The following is a 25351-nucleotide window of genomic DNA, read 5'->3' on the forward strand; positions in this document are numbered from 1 at the left end:
ATCTGTTTTATTGTTTACGAGTACAGTAGCTGCATGTGCAGATAAGAACTTATCGAGTGGATATGTATTGATTAAATTCAGGTGATATTTGAATAATGTTTAACTAGTTCTATTTCAACAAGTTATATCACAAAAAAATAAAGAGTGTTTTTTTTATTTGAATCTCAATTTGGTGTTGCAATACTTTTTTCCATGTGTATATAAGATAACAATTGCCATTTTCCTGACTTGGTATAGGACAATTTAAGAAAAACGGTGGGTTAAACTTTTAAAGCTAGTCAAACCTCTCACTTGAATGAGAGTCGCGTCAAATTCCATTATATTGACAGCTATATGTGAGCAATGCAAACAGACACAATGAGTAAAAATGTCACAGATAGGGGTATAACAGCAACACGAACACCGCTATATATTATAAACAGAACTAAGTTCAACTTTAAATTGATGAATTAAAGTACAAAATTTAAAGAGTACAGTATGGGGTCATTCGAGGTGCTTCGAAAGGGTTAGCAGATCATGCTTCACATGTGACACCCGTGTGATGCTCATATAAGTACACACCCGGTGAGTCGCTTAACTCAGTAGATCTCATTCGGAAAATAGGGGACGAGATTGTAGTAACGTCAATTTTAACATATCCGTTGTCATCTGTGAAATAGATATGACATAACAGTCAACCATCTCGTGATGACATCCGTTTTAATCTTGATGAATTTAATACTCATTCAGGGAGGGGCTTAATCAATTGCAGATTCGGAATACAAAATGGATGAAAAATGCAAGTCCGTGTTTAGATTCTAATTCTTTTAAACCTGATTTGGAAAGATTTGGAAATGCATAAGATTAGCTTCAGGTGAACGTGGCAAGAATGTCCGGTATGCCAAGAACAATAGTCGAGAACTGGTTACATAGTGTTGGTTGACCTGGTGTCGTTTGCTTTACTGATATTAGCCTTGTACACTGTTGATAGTTTCATTCGACAATGAATGATGTAGTTGGGCGTATGATGAATGGAAGAAGAATTATATTTTCAAGAATTTTACCATTGTTGAAACAATTAAAGCTACGTATGTCACCAAGAAACGTGTAAATAGGGGATGGTATATTTGAATAAAACTGGAGATTGAACTGTTATTCCCACTGACAACGCACCAAAATTTTACTTAATCAAGTTGTGGTACATTTGTCGTATAATGGCAATGATACTTTTTTAAATTCATATGGAATTGTCTAGATAATGTTTATAATCAATAATTAATAGCAGACAACTCCGTTTATCTGATGCATTAATGCCTTTGTGTGTTAATACCTTTTTTTTCTATTCTGTGATTTTGTAATTATGACTAGTTCTGACTTTGGTAGTCAATTGTCATCAAGTTTTATCTTGTTGGTTTTACCCGTTAATGACGATTTTTATTATTTTTGTTTTTGTGTTATTTTAAAAAAAACTATTATTAAACTTTTTAAAAATAAATGTACCGGCAAATCAAGATTTACCTATGATCCATATTTGGCTTACATTGCCGGTACTGCTACATGTAACTATTTATATGAACAATTGCCCTAATATAACAATTTTTATCAACAGTATACGTTATCTACTTCATGTATACATTTAAAGTAAAGTGGTAATTAGAAAACAACATTTAAAATCGAAACATGTTGCATAAAACAAGATCTGCAATCTTAGTTTTAGCCTCATTTGATATTTTATACAGTTTTTGCTTTTTTGCTTATTTTCTTGAAAAAGTATTTTATATATGTGAAAACAGTTGACATGAAAAGCAATACACTAATTTAAAATGTCCGCATGGACTATTTTTTCAGCCAACTTTACACAGGTTATTGTCCTTCAGTCGTGAAAACATTCTTAGATAAAGAAACATATTAAATTTATCTGAGCCTTCAGTACATGTCTGTGTGAAAAACAGGAATAAAAATAACAAAGCTACTATTTTCTGTTCTTTAAGTCAAAGTCACGGGAAAGATCAGAGAAAAGAGTTACGAAACCAAACCTAACCTTCCATGTTTTCGTATCTCCATTTATTACATGTATGTATCTAAATATACATGAACATGCTTATGAATACATTTGTTGACTATTCTTTGGTATATCCTTGTGGATACGTTATTTGTACGTATGAAGGACAATTTGGTTGATGACAACACTTTCCAGGAGCTGGAGGATCTAATGTACAAACACTTGGTAGGTTCCACGTGTAGCACCTGCAACAGAATGTACAACAGATATCATACGAAGCAAGCAATACTTTTAGAATACACAATAGTGTATCGTGAATATTTTCGACAGATAGTTGGGTGGTTAAGACCTAAATATATACCTGTATGAAGTTGGAATTCGGAGAAGGAATGGGTTAAGAAGTGAATATCATGATGTGTAAAACATAAAAAATGTGAAAAAAACCTTTTCTTTAATTACATGCGTCATAGATCAATATAAAATAGAAGATGTGGTATGATTGCCAATGAGACAACTATCCACAAAAGACCAAAATGACACAGACATTAACAACTATAGGTCACCGTACGGCCTTCAACAATGAGCAAAGCCCATACCGCATAGTCAGCTATAATAGACCCCGATAAGACAATGTAAAACAATTCAAACGAGAAAACTAACGGCCTTATTTATGTAAAAAAATGAACGAAAAACAAATATGTAACACATAAACAAACGACAACCACTGAATTACAGGCTCCTGACTTGGGACAGGCACATATATAAAAAGTTTGTTCTTTCATGTTATGTGTTGTTTTTCCATATGGCTAATTGATCGAGTTATGCGTTTTCAATTAATATTTCATAATGTGTCGTTTTATTTAAGAATTGAATGCATCTTTTTGTAACTTCATTGGGGTGTAAAAGCGTTGACCGAGGTACATTTTGTATGAATCGCAGAAGCGCTTCAATTTTTCAGTATTTTACCATTGGAGGTCCATCATTGACCTATTATGGTTGCGTTCTTCTACGTCAATAGTTGGTATATATAAGCTTTCTCGCCGGCAATCACACTACATCTCCTTATTTTTAAACTTTCTAACAATATCTATTTAAATTGAAATAATTAACTATGACGTCATGAACGTTACAACGTGACACATATTAGAAAAACAATACAATATATGCATATGATATAAGTTTTATTTTTACATTCTATGGAAAGATCTGAGCATTGTCTGTAATATCGTTTTCCTTTACACGATCGCTTTTGATTGATCTGCACTGCCATCGGAATATTTCCTTCGTGTAAGCCAATCAAAATCCGGCATATAAAAGTGAAGGATAATATAGCAGGATGTCGCCCACGTATTAACCAATTAAAATCAGGCATTTTAACATATAATTACGTTAATTGTAAAAAAGTTGTAACCTATATAGAAGCACCTTACTTTTCACGACAAACATATTTTCCAGTAGATGCATCTTCACAGAAACATTTGTAACGACAACCATCGTCAAAATGTTCATCTTGCTGATACGTCTTCCCCTTGTAAATACAACTATTTACCTGAGCTGAATAAAACAAAATTGGGAAGAACCAAATGAATGGAATTCTACAATCTACTAGTACTAGTAATATATACATTTTGAAGGCTTTTAGAATTTGATTTACATGTAAGTTGGTTTCGGTAACTGAACGGTCTGAGAAGTTCATCTTGAGTTATCACTAGTCTGCCAACAATGATTTTGTGGCTTCGAACGGTGCTCGAGGTAAGACACGTTCGAATCCCATCTTAATTGACTAGGTTTGCCAGTGTTCCTTTCGATTGTTCTCTCCGGCTCCCTTTATGAAAAATGGCCGATATGCTATAGCCATGTGAGCCGATGATGGAATTATGAAGTTAAATCATATACGTTGGTATAGATCGAGACTAAGTAATTTTTAGATCCTTCCACTTTTCTATTGGAAGATATATTGATTTTGATCCGACTATTATTTTTTTCTTCCGCCACTTTGATGTCTGTTTGAATGTTTTGTTTCGCAGGATGTTTCTTGGATATATGGCATATGATATTGAACATTTTATACGATTTAGAAACTGACCCTGTTTAACCAAACAAATGTCACTGTAACATGTGTAAGAGTCGTCCCTCCGAATACTGTTACTTTTAATCGCTTCTTCTTCGCAACCGTATACGAAAAAGACACATTTATTTTTCCAAATTGCTCGTTATACCCATACGTTGGTTACATGTTTTCCTTATACTGCATTTCATATAAGTAAAATGTTTTTGTTTATGGCAAAACATTAGTAAAAGAAACCTAGAGTCTTTAGATCTGAGGTCCTTGACGCACCAAAAACAAAGCACTTTGAAACATATATGTACCGAATCAATATAAAGTAAAACTATCAGATAATCCCGGACATGGAATCCTGTAAATCTGAAGTGAAGTATTATCTGCCTTTATTAATAAAAACTGTCCTAAACATTGATTTTCGGAATGTTATCTTCTCATATCAACCAAACTGTGTTGTATTTCAGTTTTCTGATCTAAAAGGATTTTAAATAAACAGACCTAGACAAAGCTTAAAAGTTGCTATTGTTGGCATTTGTTTTCTGTATAGACAAATAGAAGTAGAATCTTAATACTATGTATTGAAGACTTGATCACTTTGATAGGCCTCTAGCCAAAATACCACATGTAAAGATAGTCGGTATGATAAATTCGTTACACGGTGTGTTAATGACCTAATACGATATATATGGAGTCAGTAAATTCCATATGGGGATTCGCTCTCACCCCATATGGAATTTTCTTACCCCATATATATCGTATTAGGTCACTAACACACCATGTTACCAATAATATAGTGGTTTTAGTCCCGAACCTATTAAGGATGTTCGCTACTCTGTTTAAAAATAACAAGCTTTTTAAAAGACTGTAACAGTTATAAATTGAAAGTATATAAATAAAGAAACTAAAAAAGCAGAAAAAAATGGAGGGCCCGTGTGCTTGTTTTCGAGAAATAAGCCGTTGAAAATTTGGCGGGAAATAATTCTCTGTAGATTTTTCTTTCACTTAACATTGGCACCTTTTTTGTTTAAAAAACTATGAAAAAATAACAAGGATTTCATAAGATTTTGAAATATGGCTTTTTAAATAATATTTAATAAAAAATGAAAAGAAAAGTAGGGTTAGTGGGCATTTTTTAAAATGTTAATACATGGGTAAAACCAGAGGATTCCGAAAATCTGGCAAAAGTTCAAAAAGTAGAGGAGCAAACATCCTTAAGAATACAATATACTCGATATATATTTGTAATTCATTTCCATTCTACTTTTCCTGTTGTAAACTATTAGAATAGTATTAAAATGTACAACTGATATGAATGAAGCAATCTAAATTCAATTAAAAGCATTATTCTGATGCGATAACAATTTTACTAACTGTTTTACATTGTACCTACACACATATTAAACTAAATAACATACATGTAATATATGTGGACTCACTACAGGAATTACAAGTTACAGGACAGAATTTCTTCAGTGTGGGAAAGGAACACACATTTTGATTACAGTTAAACACACTTTTGTCTTGGCAGGGTTCTAAAACGAAAGAAAGAAATATTGATATATTGTTTTAAGGATTTTCGCTCCGATAAACATAACAACAAGGTTCTTGTAAGACTATAACATTGTATTATAAACAGATATTGTATAGATAACAGGGTTTAAAAAAGTAGAAAAAAGGTAACGTCCTTATCCTTGTGTTTTAAATATAAGTTGGCGTGAAATAATATTCTCTACAGTTATAATACATTAAACATTTTTAACATTTTTATCTTCAAAAACTATGCGACATGCACACGGATGTTATAGCAATTTAAAAGACGGTTTTTTAAACTATATGTAATATATTGTTAAAAGAAACTAGGAGTAGCGGTCTTCTTTTGTATTGGATTACATGGAAAAAAACTGTAGTATATCGAATATCTAAAAACATTATCAAAAACAACAAAAGCAAACATTCTTAAGCTTAAATTTAGAAGGAACAAAACAATAAATGCAGTTTGTTTATCACAAATGACGTTGACGAGTTTGTAATTTTACATTAATTTGTTTTTGTGCAAAAACACAAACATATAGTTCCATAGGTTACCAATGACTTCAATGTTGATTCATCAAGGCATACTTAATAAAACACTACCGTATTCTAGATGAAATATTTAACATGTTTAAGCAGCATCTATTTCTATTCATGATAAATTAAATCGTTTTTATGCTACACAATAACATGAATCAATGAATGAAACAATAACTGAAGAAAAAAAATAGAAAAAGAACACACAATAAATCTCAAGAAGAACACACAATAAAGCTGAAGAAGAACAATTTAGTACATACTAATTAACAACAGTAACGATAACCATATTGGAAAGAACTGTGTTTGAACCCACATGTTTATATATGGATTTTTTATACTTTGTTGAGTAATATTAAAGATGTAAGATATGTATACAAATACCTATTGTCTGGTATCATTACAAACATGATAAATCTTTGGTTCAACAAAACCTAGGATTCAAATTCATAAGTTCTTTTAACAACTTACTGCATATACCACAGGTTAAAGGACAGTATTTCTTAAGATCTGTATTGCCGCAGACATGTGTATCTTGACAATCAATAAATGTAGCGTCAGTACAGTTGGAAGATGACCCAGCCGAAACTGAAGACAAAATACACCATTATTTTAAAAGCAATATTAATACTCCAAACTGGCAATCAAATTAATCATAATTCAATGCAGAAAACTTGTAAAAGGTACACATATTGCGTTGGCATGTATGTGTGAATGTATACTGAATAAAGCACTTTCTAGACACTAAAACATCTGCTAGAAATAGAGGAAGTGCCGGAGATCACGTATATGATTGTTGTATGTCAGTGATGTATATTTACACAATTGGGGCTGCTGGAGCCAAATTATAAGCACAATAGCCTACTATACTCTTGTAGTTTTTTGTTTAACTTATTTCAATTATCGCCTTAATCAAACCCTGTACAACAAACGTGGCATTTTGGATTATAAGAATAAAAGCTGGCCAGCTCAAAGTCAGAATAATACAAACAAGCAATACAATCGATAAAAAGGCAAATGAATAACTGAAGATAATTTATTTCTTGCTTGACTATATACACCCGAGACACTTGTCAACAATCTGTTTTCAATTCATGTTTGTGCGTGTGTGAGGGTGTACCCATTGATAGGATCGGGGTAAATAAAGACACCAGTAGTATACCGATGTTCGAAATGCATAAATCGATTGAGGTTTGAAGAAAAAACAAATCCGGGTAACAATGTTTATCTACCTGTCTGTATACATAGATATTAAGAGGCATCTAAGAAATAAATATACAATTTAATTCTTGAAACTTGTTCATTTATACGGCAAAATGTAATTCATAAGCCAATTGAAATATGACAATGTTATGTAATTTATCTGTAAGGGATCGGAGATAAAGAGTTTGCTTATTAAATATGAAATAACATATACACACCTGAAGCTGCAATAACTACTATACACAAGAACAAATATTTAAAAATCATGATTCGTCGAAATCCGTGTGTGCAATTTGGAGTTTAACAGTCAATCTATTTCAACGTTCTTATCTTAAACTAATGAACTATATGTATACAGTAGGTAGTGCTGTTGATAGTAAAGATTAAGTTTGAAGGTGTTTCATGCACGATTATGTAAGGACAGATACAAAAGGACATTGGTGAATAGAAAATAAAAATTTGGTAACAAACATTAGAATTTATGTTTTAATATAATAATATAATAATACAGACTTATAATTGAAGAACAGATTTCACAGCAAAAAAAAAAAAACAACACCCAAACAATAAAAATAAATGAATCAAAAAATAAATAAAATTTATACAGGACATGCTATCTGTTTTTTTTTTTTTTTTCTTAAAAGAGGGACGAAAGATACCAGAAGGACAGTCAAACTCATAGATCGATAATTAACCCACTACGCCACGGCTAACAAAGAACAAGAATGTGTCCATATCCATCCGCACTATCACTTTCTATGTTCAATGGACCGTGAAACTGAGGTAAAATCTCTGATTTGGCATTACAATAAGAAATATCATATTACATGTATATCGAACAGGTGTACTAAGTTTCAAGTTGATTGGACTTCAACTTCTTCAAAAACTAACTTGATCAAAAACTTTAACCTGGAGCGGGACAGACGGACGGACGGATGGACGAACGGACGCACAGACCAGAAAACATAGTATCCATATATGGGGCATAAGAAGACAGACAAAAAATAGTGCACAAGACACAACATAGAAAACTAAAAACTAAGCAACACGAACCCCACAAAAAATGGGGGAAGGGTCCTCAAGTGCTCCAGAATGGTAAGCAGATCCTGCTTTACATGTAGCACCCGTCGTGTTGCTCATATTATTACAAGCCCGGTAAATAGTTTTATTAGGTAGGTCAAATTCGTGAAAAGGGAAGGGATTGTAGTAACGCAATAAGGAACATGTCCGATATCATCCGTGAAACGGTTATTCCATAACGGTCAACCAACTCGTGATGGCATTCGTAAAATTTACCAAGGGATGATTTCAACTTCACCATTTGGAACTCTTGGTTTAATAGCTTCCTTGTGAGCAGCAACCCTTTATCAACGAAATCATGATAGAACATACAAGCCCAGGAATATCGTATTAATTTGGAGATATATAGAGATTGTAGAGATGGTCCACTGTATTTAAAAGATGACTCTTCCTCCTTTGAAAATGAAATATATCCTAACGCCATTCTTTGAAACATAAGATTAATTAAGCTCATCATAGATAACAGTAATACCGCAGTCCCACTAGGCCACGATCGCACTACCATCTGTGAACAAAATGCAAATGTTGATGATCGTAGTACGATCGTGTAGATGCCGTGAGGTCTTCAAGATCGTGATGAGCGTGGCCAACTTTGAACATGTTCAAAACAATCGTGATGCGGTCGTGGCGAAATAAGATCGTAGTAAGATCGCAAAGGTCGCTGTGCCATTGTAGGGAGAGCGTAGTGAAAGAATGGTTTTATTCGGAGATACTGCGCTACAATCTCACAGTGACGTTATTACGACCTTACTACGACCATCACGTTCTCACCGCGACGCAACTACGCTTCCACTACCACTAGGCTACGCTGTTCACGACTATAGTACGATTCTAGCACGCCTTGCCGTCCTCATCGTGCTCTTCTTACGACCTGACCACGTTCGTACGACGACCATCATTCTCATTGTCATTTTCACTTAAACTATATTAAATTTTGTTTGTCTGTATATGTAATTAGGACTTCTTGTCCATTTTCTCTAACGGCTCAGCCATGCTTCTCGTTTTTATATAGATTAGCTATAGACCGTTGGTTTTCCCGTTTGAATGGTTTTACACTAGTAATTTTGGGGGCCCTTTATAGCTTGCTGTTCGGTGTGAGCTAAGGCTCCGTGTTGAAGACCGTACATTGGCCTGTAGTTGTTTACTTTTATAAATTGTTACTTGGATGGAGAGTTGTCTCATTAGCACTCATACCACTTCTTCCTATATCTATGACACATATGTGTCATCTCTGCTATCGTACACTAAAAAATCGTCATTTGAGCTCTATGGACCAGCAATAGGTTGTAATTTAGGTTGGATTGGTCGGTCCGACATCTCTGTTTGACCAGGATTCGTTACTATCATATCTAGAGCTCCCTCTGCCTCTACATCAACCCTTACCACCAAGCCCACGTGTTCCAGTAGATTTTGGTGGCATAACTGTATTGTTCCCGAGAAATCTACGTATTAATCAGAAATAGAAGGAATGGAACAACATGTTTGACGTTATTGCTGAGAACGTAGTACGATCGCGGTATGAACGTAGTATAATCGTGGTAAGAACGTGCTATAATCGCAGTAGAAACGTGGTCAGATCGTGTTGCAATCGGATAACTCGTGGTATGGTCGTAGTGAGAACGTGATGAGCGTAGAAAGATCTTGACAATGCGGGGTTCACACATTGCCGATTATTGCTCCCGGTTGAGATCAGACATTGATACGACACGAAAAGTGAAAAAGTCGGATTACTATCCTCAATTATATGGAATGTCCTATCATTGTCTGAACGCAGTCGTTTAAGTTCGTAAAAAATTCCCACGGGTCGGGAGGGGTCCGAATAGTTCGGCAAAGTAACCCGACAGTTAGGTGCGTCCCGTAACATTCGGGGAAACTCGGCCGATTTTGTCTAGTCGGATTACAATCGTGCCTATGTCGTGACAGATTCTGCCGTATCGGATCAAAATCCTAACAATGTTCTGTGTATTTTTGACGGTGTCCTGTGGAATGAGAACAATCTGGAGAAATTTTTCATTGCTGTTTTTCTGCCGATTGAGTCCAGATTGCATCCAGATCTTGTCGATTGCGAACCGTTTTTGACGAAACCATTCCGGAACAGTCCCGTTATTAATACGAAATTCGTCAATGATACCCACGTCAGACTCCCGACAATTACAGAATTCAGTACGACTGAGACCAGACAAAGTCGTTTGCAATGCGATAGAGCGGACCGTGATAGGATTACGTTCCGTCAGTACCTGATCATCCCGAGTATGTTGACTGTTTTCGAACGGATAACTTCCGTCAGCGTCGGTTCACTGTCCTGTCACTGTCTGATCTTTGTCGGATTACATTCGGAAGAATCGAGACTCAGTCGTGACAGACTCGGTCGAATTTTACCAGGCGAAAGATACAAATCGGATTAAAAGCGGATTGAGAACGGGATTATCGGGATAAATTCGCTTGGAAACGGTTGAATATCGACGTTTCCTGAACAATATCTGATTGTTGTCGTGATTAAATTATTTTTTTTACAAATTTTAATTAAAGTTTGTATTTCCATCCACAATTCACAGGATCTTGATCAGACTTTTGACAAATTTTAATCGGGAACGGTCCTGTCAAGGACGGCAGTAAAAATCATGAATGTGTGACCCCAGCTTAAGCGGGATCGTTGTAGAAGCGTAATGAGGACGTAGTAGCATCGTGAAAGCAACGAAAATTTACATGTTCATGCAGCTCATACCGCGACCTCACCACGATCTGAATTTAGTTTAGATCGCGGTGAGCGTGGTACGATCGTTTTCTAGTGGGACTGGGGCTCAAGCCAAAATAATTTATACAACAATGTTGAAAATTTAAACGTATTATTATTGAATAAAGAATTAAAGTCAACAGCAAATTGATGAATTAAAATACTTAATGTAGTGAGTACAGAATATACATAACATTAAAAGACATTGTAGAATATGTGCCACCCTTATCATTAGACTTTAACAATTTTTATTGTTTGATTTATTTTTTTACTACTACGTTAAAAGTTTTTTTCATTTCCCTAATCTATTAAGTAATCCAGATACTCATCTTTTAAAAAGATTGAGCCTCTTCTTTTGCACTCCACCGAAATTATAACAACAAATGTTTTTCAACAGAAAGCAAGAAACATATCGTTTTGGTATGTAAAGTTTAACAGACATACAGAAACAGTTTTTTTTCCGAAGTCATTAATGAAACGGCGAAAGATCCTAAAGTAACATTTAAACTCATACGTCGAAAAGGTACTGACAGATGGCTTAAAAAACAAACAGACAAACAACAGTACACTCAACACATCATAGAAAACTAATCATTCAAAAGCAGAGAATTACAAACCTCAAAAACATTAGGGGAACTTAGTTAGTTAGTGGCTTTGAACTAGCTGTCAGATAACTGTGAGTACTCTCAGATCTGTTCATTGTGTCTTTTTGTGTCGGGATGTACAAGTACCCGGCCACGTCCACTTGTACATGTTGTATGTTTGTCCATCTGATGAGTTAAGCCTTTTTCAACTGATTTTTATAGTTCGTTCTTATGTTGTACTGTTATACCACTATCCAAGGTTAGGGGAGGGTTCGGATCCCGCTAACATGTTTAACCCCGCCACATTATTTATGTATGTGCCTGTCCCAAGTCAGGAGCCTGTAATTCAGTGGTTGTTGTTTTTTTTTGTGTGTTACATTTGTTTTTAGCTCATTATTTTACATAAATAAGGCCGTTAGTTTTCTCGTTGGTATTGTTTTACATTGTCTTATCGGGGCCTTTTATAGCTGACTATGCGGTATGGGCTTTGCTCATTGTTGAAGGCCGTACGGTGACCTATAGTTGTTAATGTCTGTGTCATTTTGGTCTCTTGTGGACAGTTGTCTCATTGGCAATCATACCACATCTTCTTTTTTATATTAGGTGTTCCGAAAGGGCGAGCAGATCGTGATGGTTATATTAGTACAAATGAGATGATTCGTCTTATTCTGTAGATCTCGATCGGGAAATAGTGGATACGATTGTAGTTACATTATTTGTAAAACGGATATTACATAACAGTCAAGCAACTTGTGATGGCGTCCGTAAATTTACATAGGCATACATTATTAAGTATATTCACTGAAGGATCATTACTTTTAAATTTGAGACTACGGTTTACATTGTACCTGTCAGTGTCGTTGTCAAATTTAGTTGTAAACAGTTTTATCAGGTTTGTAAGGAGATACGTCACCTTTTCTGACAGATATACACATAAAACTTTCAAAAAATAAGTCAGTACAGTGCAAGTAAAACGATATACTGTTGATAATATACGGCATGATTAAAGCGGAAATAAATAGTTTTTGTTTTAAACAAAATCTTATTAATATATCAATAGTTCAAATTAATATAAACGAAAAGAATGATACAAAATTACTGCTTTTTTAATTTGGGTTTCATAGTATTTAAGCCCAGATGTCCAAGACCGGCTATTTCATCTTCAAAACCATAATAATTTGTCTCGTGTTTAGCTTTTAGCTGTTTTGAGCATTTTGAGGTCAGCCTTTAATTTTCTTAGTGTGAATCCTGAAGAGGGAATGCATCAACTCCAGCTTCGGAAGATACAATGGATGGAAAGTCCGTGTGAAGATGATAATTCTTTCAGACTTTATTTTAGAAATTTAAGCAAATAAGTGTTATTGTTTACATGCCTTTATGTAAACTCGATTATTGGATTGCCAATTTATAGATACATGACAAAATAGAAAAAAAATATGTGAAATGATTTGAGTTTGCATTCGGTAGGCTTCAAGTTAATGTAGCAGGAATGTCCAGTATGTCAGGATCAATAGTTAGTAATAGCTGATTACATTGACGTGTTGGTTTATTTGATGTTGTTTTGCTATACTGGTATTGGCCTTGTACAGTGTAGACACTTTCATTCGACAATAAATCTATGTAATATATAGTTGGGGGTATGGTGAATGGAAGTGAAACTATTTTTCAAGCATTTTACTCAAGTTGAAACGACCTCAGCTACGGATGCAACCAAGAAACATACAAACAGTGGTGTTAAATTTGAATTATTACATTAGATGTATGTTTCATTATAATACGCTATTCTGATTGGCTACACTGCAATCTCGCGTTATTCCTTAAGCATCTTCATTACGCAATAAAATTTATCGTTCATGATAACACGAGATCCCACAATAAAGTGCACAGGTTAATTAAATAAAAACTTGATAAAATCATGCGTAGATGCTGTTGTTTGCTAATGCCGTTTTTGTTATTCTTGTATGTTGAAATTATAACTAGTTTTCCTTTTGGTGGTCAATTTTCATCAAGTTTTATCTTGTTGGCAAGTTTCGTGTTGTAAGTTGTTAGTTGTTAAGTAAAAACACAGTGCTTATATCATGTTGCTTGTTATTCGTCCTTTCAAAGCCGACGACTTTTTGTTTTAAACATATTATAGTGTGAACTATTATCAAAGCAAATCTAAACCGTAATGTTCTCTCATCTTTATTCATAGTATATGTATCCCTCTTCATGTCTATACACTGTTTGTGCTTAAACATGTTAAACTAGGTAATTATTCAACTGAATATCCTGACGGATAATTAATTTGGACATATGACGGGCAACTTGGTGTCTGACAACACTTTCCAGGAGCAGCGGGATTTAATTTACAAACATCTGGTAGGCTCCACTGGTAACACCTGCAATAAAAGATATTTCTAGAATACTCAACAATTTTCGACAATAAATTAAACGGTTAAGACCCTATCTTGACCTGTATAAAGTTATAATCTTGACAAAACGAGTTTAGGAATTAATATGATTGTCAAAATGTGAAAACACTCAACTTTTATTTAAAAATTAAAATAAAGTATTCTGAAATGTAAGTATTATAGTATGTTACAATTTCATGGTTCGTAGAAATCATGCCTTTTTGGGGCGCAAAATCTTGGATAAAAGTGACATTTCTTCATTTTGTCAATCGTGCCATTGTTTTTGTAAACTATGTACACTATGTAACATCAATTTAATTCTATCAAAACATACCAGACGTCAATGTTTAAAAAAAAGTCATGGTAAATATATAAATCGTTGCTCAGGCATTGCTTCATGTTAAAGAAAAAAAAAGAAGATTATTTGTCCTAACAGACTTACAGTATTGTCTTCCTACAAATTGAGCATTGCATGAGCCTTTGTCTGTATTATCTTGTCTTATTGTATTGCTTCAACAAGTCGCATATCAAATTTAGTAAGTACGCCTATGTATCCCATAGTATGTGTTGCTTAAACCCAAGTCATTTGTATGATATGGGATAGTTGAATCATTAGCAATCATATCACATCATGCTCAATCTCCTAATTTTTAATCTTTTCCAACATTTATCGAACACTGTGTCTCGTAGTTGTACAAAAGGTGTAACCTTACATCGAATGACATATGTAACGTCCGGTAGATGCATCTTCACAGACACATTTGTAATCACAACCATCAGTAAAGTGTTCACCTTGCTGGTACGAATTTCCTTTGTAATAACAACTGTTTAACTGCGCTGAATAAAACATAATTGGGAAGAACGAAAGCATTAATATAAAACAATACCAAGGAATTATCCGTTATTGGTCTCTTAGTTTTCACGAATGATGATAGAAGATACGGTAAAACTATATATATCACTATGTTGTGTATATATCCGATAGAAATTTGAAATGATGACTGCTTCTAAAAAATGTGAATTACGAGATTTTTTCCGGGTTTGGTCAGATTTCCAATATATGTAATTCATTTCAGTGTTTATCACAAGTGATATGTACAAGTGATATGTATTATCCCCAATTTTTTACGTGTCCTGAGGAGAATGAAGGGACAGAGACGTTACGTATGTAGTAAGAATCCTACCGCATCAGCAGGGTCCCCCTTACTTCTTCTTGTACTTCTTGTGGCATTATTCGTAGTGTTTCTACGTAATATTTGGATTATTGTTAGTCAATTTTCTTTTTATCATAGTGCCGTCAATTGTTCTCTGTTGGCGTTCGATAATTGATTTCAATGTTGTATCTTCTGTTAAATATCTTATAAGTTTTAAGTAGTGAAGTGTTACGAACATAACGTCAATTGTAGGTATAGCATCAAAATACAAAATAGATCCTACGCATAGCTGTAAACTTGTCAGTAAGTGAAATTTTTGGTCAATTTTGGTGTGAAATGATAGCTTTAGGACTTTGTATTACTGTTTAGCTTCTTGGAAAGATTTTATGTCTTATAGATATAAATGAAATTAAATAGGAAGGCATATTTGCCGTCTTGTTCAGATAAGAATGACCTACGTTAGTACAATGTACCACTAAAATTCCGAAAACTAGTGAACTCAAATAAGCCATTCAAGGTAAGCCGATTTTTTTTCAGCACACGTCAGGATAAGGTATGATGTTGACATGTAATGAAGGTCATTTTATTACAACTTTTTATTATCTGACAAAACAGCTACATGTATGAAGTTCAGTGCTTGAAATCGCAGAATATTAAATTAGAAAATAATGAGGTTATGGAATGTTTTTTTCTGAAACTATTGAGAATACAATACCATCCATGTAATTGTAACTTATTATACAATATGCGACTTTTTATATTGTTAACGATCAAAATAAATTCAAAATGCGCGATAACAGTCATAGTTCACGTAAAATTTAATTTTACACACACACACATGTAGAAATAAATAACATACATGTAATATGTGTGGCTTCACTACAGGAATTACAAGTTACAGGGCAGAACTTCTTCAGTGTGGGAAAGGAACACACATTCTTATTACAGTTAAATACACTCTTGTCTTGACAGGGTTCTAAAACAAAAGAAAAGGAGAAACATTAATACACTGTTTTAAGGATAATGTGTATTGCTCTGTTTTAAAATAACAAGTTTTTTGTAAGATTGTTATACACAGATAGTTTATAAATACTACAAAGCAGAACAAAAATGAAAACCCGTGTCCTTGCTTTTGATATATAATCAATTGCAAATTTGGCGGGAAATGTCTCTTAGATGATACATGTACTTTATACATTAAATTTCAACACCTTTTGCTTTTAAAAACAATGAAAAATGACAAGGATTTAACATTTTCCATTTTTGTCTAACTACATGTAAAAAAATATATGAAATGAAAAGCAAATTCGCGGGCAAACTTTTGCAATGACACTGCATGGACGAACACAGAGGATTCCGAATGTATGTAAAAAAGACAAAAAAATCAACAGCGAACACTATTTGGCTCAAATTTAGAAGACACAAAACCATAAATGCGGTATGGGGATCGAACATTAGTTGTACTGTAGACGATTTAGTGGTAAATTAGTTTTTCCTGTAAAAAATCCCACGAAAAATGCGTAAGTGACAACAACACCCTTATTGTTTCAACAAGAGACAATTGATAACACTTTAGGATGCATAATGACATAAATGAGCAATATCTATTTCTGTTCAAGATATAAATTAAGACGTTTTTGTGCTACATCATACATGTATGAACCGGTAATCTACAATATAACATGCATAAGTGAACGAAAAGATCAACTGGATACAGTAGAAAACCCAATCATATATAAAAATAATTTATACTGTGTTTAATTAGAAATGACATGTGTCGAAAATCTATTGTCTTCTATTCTTATAAATCTTACAAAATTAAACTTCGGAGGTAAGATGGATCATATCTTAAGTTCACCATGTCGTTACAACTTTTTATAAGAACTTACTGCATATACCACAAGTTAGAGGACAGTACTTCTTGAGATCTGAATTGCTGCAGACATGTGTATCGTTACAGTCAATGAATGTAGCGTCAGTACAGTTGGAAGATGACCCAGCCGAAACTGTTAAGAAAAAACGTAAAAGTGTGATTAGCAATATATAATTACTCCAATCACATAAATCATTCAAATCACGTAAAACATCGTTATTTTATTCAAAACAGGAAACCTGAAACAGTTACATACATTTTCGTCGTTAAGTAAGTGAAAGCACGTCCTAGCTGCTAAAATATCATCAGAAGTGTTGGTGATCACGCCTCCGATTAGTGTATGTCTGATTTTACACAGTTTTGGCTGCTGGGTCCAAGTTATTGTCGGAACTGTAAACAAGCGACATACAAGTTAGAGGATTAACTTGCTATTAAACTATGTTTAACCAGCAATTTTCTTCATGAAATACATTGTACCTGTATCAAGTCAGAAATTTTGGCAGCTGATTTTCAATTTAGCGTTAAATTAGCCGGAAATTTGAATTCGCTGCTTCTATACCAAGAACGCGATTTAAAGGCGTATATAAATACAAAATTGCCGACTTATCTATAGAACTGTTCTAAATGATTTCGTGTAATATATACTATTGTACATGTACATGTAGCACCGAAACATATAAATATATATTACTATGACTCAGAGTACTAAATTATTTATTTAGATTAGGTAAGTTTTTGTTGATTGTTTGTTAAATAAAACTTATCTATATTATGGTAGCAGCGTTGTTGTTTGTAGCTATTTTATAAACTTCTTTTTATAATCGCAAGGTTAACGTTTGCAACAATTATAATCATTAAGCGTACACGAGGGAAAGTGTAAAGAGGCTGATAGAAACCGAGGGCACAATTTTGTCACAAAACTTTGCAAAAAAGAATTTCAAATTAAGCTTTGAAAATTGCGATATTGTGACAAGTCTCTCATATGATATCCTTTTAGGACTCATAGCTCATAAGTACCAGTGTCAAAAGTTAATCAATTGTGTAATTCATGATTTTTTCGTGTATTTCATATGAAAATGTCTGTTTCATGCAAAACTCCAGTTATTCCACAACCCTGTCTTTTCAATCCATAATGATCGATACTGATAATACAATATATATTTGACAATGATGATGATGTGTGTGTTTTACCGTCAGGCTATCATGTCTGGAAATTGCGGACTAATATGCCCATTTACAGATTTTGATCTATCTGTCGTTTGGCTTTCATCTTACTCCGACTGCGATGTTATGGCTGGTACGGAGTATCAGGTCGTTCTGCCAAGATGGCTGCTTGCATTGCCCCTTTGGATCCTATGCAGACGGGAGATGTGTGTGGTAGTGTGGTCAGTAGGTCTTGGTCTTTGAAGTGAAACCCTTCATCAAAGCCGATCCTACTTCGCTTGCCTATGCCTTTTGTGAAGTTGTAGTAGATCAGGCAATGACATGCCTTGCTGGGGTTGTAAGGACTTGTGACAATATCCCTGTTTATTACAACTCAACCTGGTTCCCCTTTGTACCTTGTTGGTGTTAGTACGTGACCGAATATGGTGTCTCTAGCTACGCTCTGAGTGTTGTGTTCTACGCTGGTGGTTTGTTGCTGTTCTGCAGCGGGTACAACGGCTGTTTTTGTGGCTATCCACTGGGCGTAACGGTTAGCGTTGCGTTTCCTGGTATATGGTGGCTTGTTTTTACTTTTCAGGGCTGGTTTAGGTTTCCTAGATGAAGTACTAGTATATGGTTCCTTGACCATAAATTGATCCAAGTAAGTTGAACTGAGACCTGGGGTTGAAGTCATAAAAATTTGCTCAGTGCTCAGAGCACAAAAATTATGCTCGAAACATGAAATCCAGCATTTTGATTGGTAGATTTTGGAGTACGATTACAAAAATGACTCGAAAGTTTTATGACTTCAAGGCCTCGTCAGAACTGGCGATGAATTTCCAATCTGGCTCTTTCCCCATCCGACTTCATTGTTACCAATAGAGAGTTCAGTTCATTATGTAGTTCCATAATGTATGTCAACGATGTTTATGATTCTAAGTTCAACTCACTTAATTTCGAAAATATAATCACTAACTTACATATATACACCTCGCCAAAAGTTAAGCAACACCTACATGTTTTTGCCTCTATTTTTTGGTTTTAAAATTTAATTTGATACTGCTTTGATTCCATATATTTCGTTAATCTATTGTTAATCGACAGGTAAGAATTCGGGTATAAATTCTATTACTAGGTACCTTAAAAAACAGGTTCTATAAGTATAGATTATCGGGTTTTCTACACATTGATATCGTAAAATATCAGCCGCGAGCCACAATGTGAACCTTTTTGGCGGGTGAGCGTAGCGAACGAGCTAAAAAAATTTCACATTGTGTCGAGCGGCTGATATTTTACGATATCTATACGAAGAAAACCCGATTATCTTTTTATCGTTATATTACTGGTCGTTTCTTTCTCCCTACGACAGTTTTACGCTTGACAAAAGCAAGCTTGATAACGTCTCCTCTCGCATTGTGACGTCGCTGATAATGCCTGGTCTCGTTTTGAAGTCTTGATACGAGAATAGGGTGATATAGGCGGAGGGAAGAACGATAAAGCTACATACAAGTTTTTCTTTCAAGTTTCGTGCAATGAAATGTAACTGTTAATCGCAGATTAAATTGTGTCAATTTACGTGCCCGTATACCAATCAAAAGACCATTGCTGACTCGTAGGCATCGTCAAGCTCGACATCAGTGGCCACTTGGTCAACGCAATAGGACTTTGAGACAGTGGCGTTACGTCCATTGGTTTGACGAGAGAAGATTCCTCCAACATCATATTGATGAGCGCATGCGCGTATGGCGTCCTCGGAAAACAGCATGCATGAAACAGTTCTTTCTTGGAACTACAGCGTTTGGCGGTAAGGGTGTGATATTTTACAGATGCTTTTCATTTGACTGCAAAATGGACCATTATGTTCTAGATGGGACTATGCCGTGTCAAAAAATATCGCGATAACCTACACGGGATATCGATGTGCCATATTTTGACTATCACATCTTGCAACAAGACCAATATTCATTGACGAGAATTTTGTGTATATAATAGTGCAAAGCAAATTTTCAAAAACGTCAGGATAAGTTAAAACTTGATCTTGTATTTTATTTTGCCACTTTACAACCATTTGCCCAAAATGAAATAGTAAAAAAATCAATCATGAAAACAGTCCAAACTTTCATTGTCGAAATGCGCATCTGGTGCAAAAAAATTGGTACCGTTAATTTTATTACTACCACTGGGTCGATGTCTCTGCTGGTGGACTATTAATCCCCGAGGGTATCACCAGCCAGTAGCCAGTACTTAGGTATTGGCATGAAAATACGGATTTTTGTGTTATTAAATTTGCTGTTACAGAATGATAGAAATTATTATAAATTAAGGAATGTATCTCCCTCATGCAAATATCGGATTCCTTTCACGGATTTGGGTATACTTTTTCGACCTTTTGGATTATAGCTCTTCATCTTTTATATAAGCTTTGGATTTCAAATATTTTGGCCACGAGCATCACTGAAGAGACATGTCTTGTCGAAATGCGCATCTGGTGCAAGAAAATTGGTACCGTTAATTTTATTACTACCACTGGATCGATGTCTCTGCTGGTGGACTATTAGTCCCCGAGGGTATCACCAGACCAGTAGCCAGTACTTCGATATTGGCATGAAAATACGGATTTTTGTGTTATTAAATTTGCTGTTACAAAATGATAGAAATTATTATAAATTAAGGAATGTATCTCCCTAATGCAAAGCTCTCATTCTTTTCACGGATTTGGCTATACTTTTTCGACCTTTTGGATTATAGCTCTGGTCGTTTCTTTCTCCCTACGACAGTTTTACGCTTGACAAAAGCAAGCTTGATAACGTCTCCTCTCGCATTGTGACGTCGCTGATAATGCCTGGTCTCGTTTTGAAGTCTTGATACGAGAATAGGGTGATATAGGCGGAGGGAAGAACGATAAAGCTACATACAAGTTTTTTCTTTCAAGTTTCGTGCAATAAAATGTAACTGTTAATCGCAGATTAAATTGTGTCAATTTACGTGCCCGTATACCAATCAAAAGACCATTGCTGACTCGTAGCCATCGTCAAGCTCGACATTAGTGGCCACTTGGTCAACGCAATAGGACTTTGAGACAGTGGCGTTACGTCCATTGGTTTGACGAGAGAAGATTCCTCCAACTTCATATTGATGAGCGCATGCGCGTATGGCGTCATCGGAAAACAGCATGCATGAAACAGTTCTTTCTTGGAACTACAGCGTTTGGCGGTAAGGGTGTGATATTTTACAGATGCTTTTCATTTGACTGCAAAATGGACCATTATGTTCTAGATGGGACTATGCCGTGTCAAAAAATATCGCGATAACCTACACGGGATATCGATGTGCCATATTTTGACTATCACATCTTGCAACTAGACCAATATTCATTGACGATAATGCTAAGCCGCATAGAGCACGCATTGTTTCAGATTATTACGCAAGGAGGTAACTGACACTATTCCTTGGCCACCCATGTCACCGGATTTGAATCCCATTGAGTATGTCTGGGATGATATTGGTCGAAAAAGCAACAACAGGATTCCTGCTAGTAAGAGTTAACAGGAATTACGAGCAGCCTTGATTGAAAAATGGCAAAGAATTCCTGTAAGAATATTACGACGCTTTGTTCAAAGCATGAGACGACGTGTAAATGAACTTGTCCGGAAGCGTGAAGGATACACTCACTAGTGACCTAAATTTTACTTTAATGTATTCACAAATTGTCACTCTCGAGTTTTAAAAAGAATTTTGTGTATATAATAGTGCAAAGCAAATTTTCAAAAACGTCAGGATAAGTTAAAACTTGATCTTGTATTTTATTTTGCCACTTTACAACCATTTGCCCAAAATGAAATAGTAAAAAAATCAATCATGAAAACAATCCAAACTTTCATTGTCGAAATGTGCATCTGGTGCAAAAAAATTGGTACCGTTAATTTTATTACTACCACTGGGTCGATGTCTCTGCTGGTGGACTATTAATCCCCGAGGGTATCACCAGCCAGTAGCCAGTACTTAGGTATTGGCATGAAAATACGGATTTTTGTGTTATTAAATTTGCTGTTACAGAATGATAGAAATTATTATAAATTAAGGAATGTATCTCCCTCATGCAAAGATCGGATTCCTTTCACGGATTTGGGTATACTTTTTCGACCTTTTGGATTATAGCTCTTCATCTTTTATATAAGCTTTGGATTTCAAATATTTTGGCCACGAGCATCACTGAAGAGACATGTCTTGTCGAAATGCGCATCTGGTGCAAGAAAATTGGTACCGTTAATTTTATTACTACCACTGGATCGATGCCTCTGCTGGTGGACTATTAGTCCCCGAGGGTATCACCAGCCCAGTAGCCAGTACTTCGATATTGGCATGAAAATACGGATTTTTGTGTTATTAAATTTGCTGTTACAAAATGATAGAAATTATTATAAATTAAGGAATGTATCTCCCTAATGCAAAGCTCTCATTCTTTTCACGGATTTGGCTATACTTTTTCGACCTTTTGGATTATAGCTCTTCATCTTTTATATAAGCTTTGGATTTCAAATATTTTGGCCACGAGCATCACTGAAGAGACATGTATTGTCGAAATGCGCATCTGGTGCAAGAAAATTGGTACCGTTAATTTTATTTCACTTTTCAATTAATATTATATAATTATGTTATCTTATAAAAACACAAATTTAGTTCATTGCATCGATATTTTGATAAGTTATGAATTCAATAAAAATCGATTCTGGAAAATTATCAGGTGTTGCTTAACTTTTTGCGAGGTATAATTATAATAGGTTTACCTTCCCACATTTCATTGTTTATTTTACACCAGCAGAGAATAGTGAGATTCATTTCGCCTTCTTTTATTGGAATAATTGTATAGCATATGACGTCAAATGAATCCACATGTTTTGTCATTTTAATTATTATATCAAAAGACAACAAAGATAGTCAGAACGATATATAATATTGGTTAGTAATAAACTATTTATTTTTGATTTAATAAAACGAATCATGATTTTCTGGGCACACATATATTTTTTTTTGGAAACATTTAGGTACTTTCCTAGATGAAGTATATGGTTCCTTGACCTTAAATTGATCCAAGTAAAACAAACGGAAATGGCATTTGCATAGATTAATCATGTTTACACACTGTTAAACAGTGTACATGTTCGGCTTATATTTTCACGTTTTCAATACATGTATCTCCTGTATTGACCTGCATTTTGTTAGGCTTTCATTCTGATTTGATAAAATGTAACTTTTAATACCAGTTACTTAGTATAATTATTGGTAGGAATGTTCATTTTGAGCTCCTCGTGCCCATTAGAATGTTAAACGATGATCACCTACGGGGTGTATATATATGCCATGATTTTATTATCATTTTTGATCAACATTTAATCTAAAAGATACGGTTGTATTGATAAAAAAATGCATGTTAGAATACAAAGGCACAATGTAAATACTAGTAATACATTACACCAAGAAAGAAAAAAACATTTAGTACGTAACCTCGAGTACTCCTACATGTATTAATAAAAAAAAAATGCATGTTAGAATACAAAGGCACAGTGTAAATACTAGTAATACATTACACCAAGAAAGAAAAAAAAACATTGAGTACGTAACCTCGAGTACTCCTACATGTATTGATAAAAAAAATTGCATGTTAGAATACAAAGGCACAGTTAAAATACTAGTAATACTTTACACCAAGAAAAAAAAACATTTAGTACATAACCTCGAGTACTCCTACATGTATTGATAAAAAATTGCATGTTAGAATACAAAGGCACAGTGTAAATACTAGTAATACATTACACCAAGAAAGAAAAAAACATTTAGTACGTAACCTCGAGTACTCCTACATGTATTGATAAAAAAATTGCATGTTAGAATACAAAGGCACAGTGTAAATACTAGTAATACTTTACACCAAGAAAAAAAACATTTAGTACGTAACCTCGAGTACTCCTACATGTATTGATAAAAAAATTGCATGTTAGAATACAAAGGCACAGTGTAAATACTAGTAATACTTTACACCAAGAAAAAAAAAACATTTAGTACGTAACCTCGAGTACTCCTACATGTATTGATAAAAAAAATGCATGTTAGAATACAAAGGCACAGTGTAAATACTAGTAATACATTACACCAAGAAAGAAAAAAACATTTAGTACGTAACCTCGAGTACTCCTACATGTAGACCAGTACTTTTTGTCTTTTGTTTTTCAGTTTTTTTTTTTTTTTTTTTTCACTTATCAGCCCTGTCTAACTGATTTGTAGTGTTTCCCGATGTTGTTTGTTGCACCACTGTCAAAAAAAGAGGGGTAGAGCATTCGAAAACATGTTTAAAACAGCATCATTCTTCATGTGTCTGTTCAAAGTTTATGGCTTCCACCCGAATGCTAGGGATTAAGATGTTGCATTCTTCTTGAAATTTCCAGTATGTCTACCATAATACAGAAAATATTCTACTGGCAAACGATAGACAAACTGAACTTATCATTTTAGGGACGACATCAAAAGATCGATGTAGGATAAAATCTAAAATCGATTTTACATATTATATCCCTATTGGTCAATCAATTTTTCCCAAATTAAGTTAAGAGGGGGGCGTGGGGGTCAGTGAAAAAACTATGTGAATTAAGTATTTATAAATCCTTCATTGAACTTTGATGTCGTCCCTTAAGCGTACGTATTATTATGAAAAATACATGCAATGTAATTACAATATTACGTCATAAATCGGCACCACGAGTTACTTATATTTTGGTTTGTAATTCATTAGAGGTAGTGAAGTTTGTATTTTTGTTATTCGTCTTAAAACGAAAATAAATATTTGATTAAGGTATGATATGAAAACACAAACCTGAAGCCGCTGCGACTATTATCATTAAGAAGTAGAATATATTCTCCATTTTGTTACGATATTCTTGTCCGAAATTTAGATTACTAAGCTATCAATATTCTTATCTTACGCAGTGTTTAACTTATTCACAAACGGTACTTTCGATAGTAAAGGTTAATTACTTATTCATGGTACTCCTGGACCGGTACTCTGTGGACATTTATAAAAGG

The 25351-nt window shown here is 34.4% G+C and overlaps 1 protein-coding gene across 4 annotated transcripts; it reads right to left on the reverse strand.

The window, feature by feature from the left end:
- Positions 1–2021: 2021 nt before the first annotated feature.
- LOC143079984 (uncharacterized) lies at positions 2022–25284 on the reverse strand. Of its 4 annotated transcripts, none has more exons than XM_076255618.1 (5): positions 25143–25284; positions 17148–17264; positions 16118–16234; positions 3412–3535; positions 2022–2226 (listed from the first exon to the last, which is right to left on the reverse strand). In XM_076255618.1, exons 1-5 carry the CDS (start codon positions 25189–25191, stop codon positions 2100–2102), a joined length of 534 nt encoding a protein of 177 aa, XP_076111733.1. In that variant the 5' UTR covers positions 25192–25284; the 3' UTR covers positions 2022–2099. The 4 variants fall into 4 exon arrangements, 3 of the variants coding, with proteins under 3 accessions (XP_076111733.1, XP_076111732.1, XP_076111730.1); XM_076255617.1 differs by lacking the exon at positions 16118–16234 and adding an exon at positions 5459–5575 and having other exon boundaries at positions 25143–25283; XM_076255615.1 differs by lacking the exons at positions 16118–16234; positions 17148–17264; positions 25143–25284 and adding exons at positions 5459–5575; positions 6582–6698; positions 7532–7672.
- Positions 25285–25351: the final 67 nt, after the last annotated feature.

Source organism: Mytilus galloprovincialis, chromosome 6 (genome assembly GCF_965363235.1).
Source record: "Mytilus galloprovincialis chromosome 6, xbMytGall1.hap1.1, whole genome shotgun sequence".
Lineage (NCBI taxonomy): Eukaryota > Metazoa > Mollusca > Bivalvia > Mytilida > Mytilidae > Mytilus > Mytilus galloprovincialis.

What these genes read in the sequence shown, in the direction of transcription:
- LOC143079984 (XM_076255618.1), bottom strand. Translation starts at nt 25,191, where the DNA reads ATGGAGAATATATTCTACTTCTTAATGATAATAGTCGCAGCGGCTTCA. An exon ending in AATAGTCGCAGCGGCTTCAG is followed by an intron (nt 17,265 to 25,142) that starts GTTTGTGTTTTC and finishes TTTTCTTAACAG; the next exon opens with TTTCGGCTGGGTCATCTTCC. An exon ending in TCTAACTTGTGGTATATGCA is followed by an intron (nt 16,235 to 17,147) that starts GTAAGTTCTTAT and finishes CTTTTGTTTTAG; the next exon opens with AACCCTGTCAAGACAAGAGT.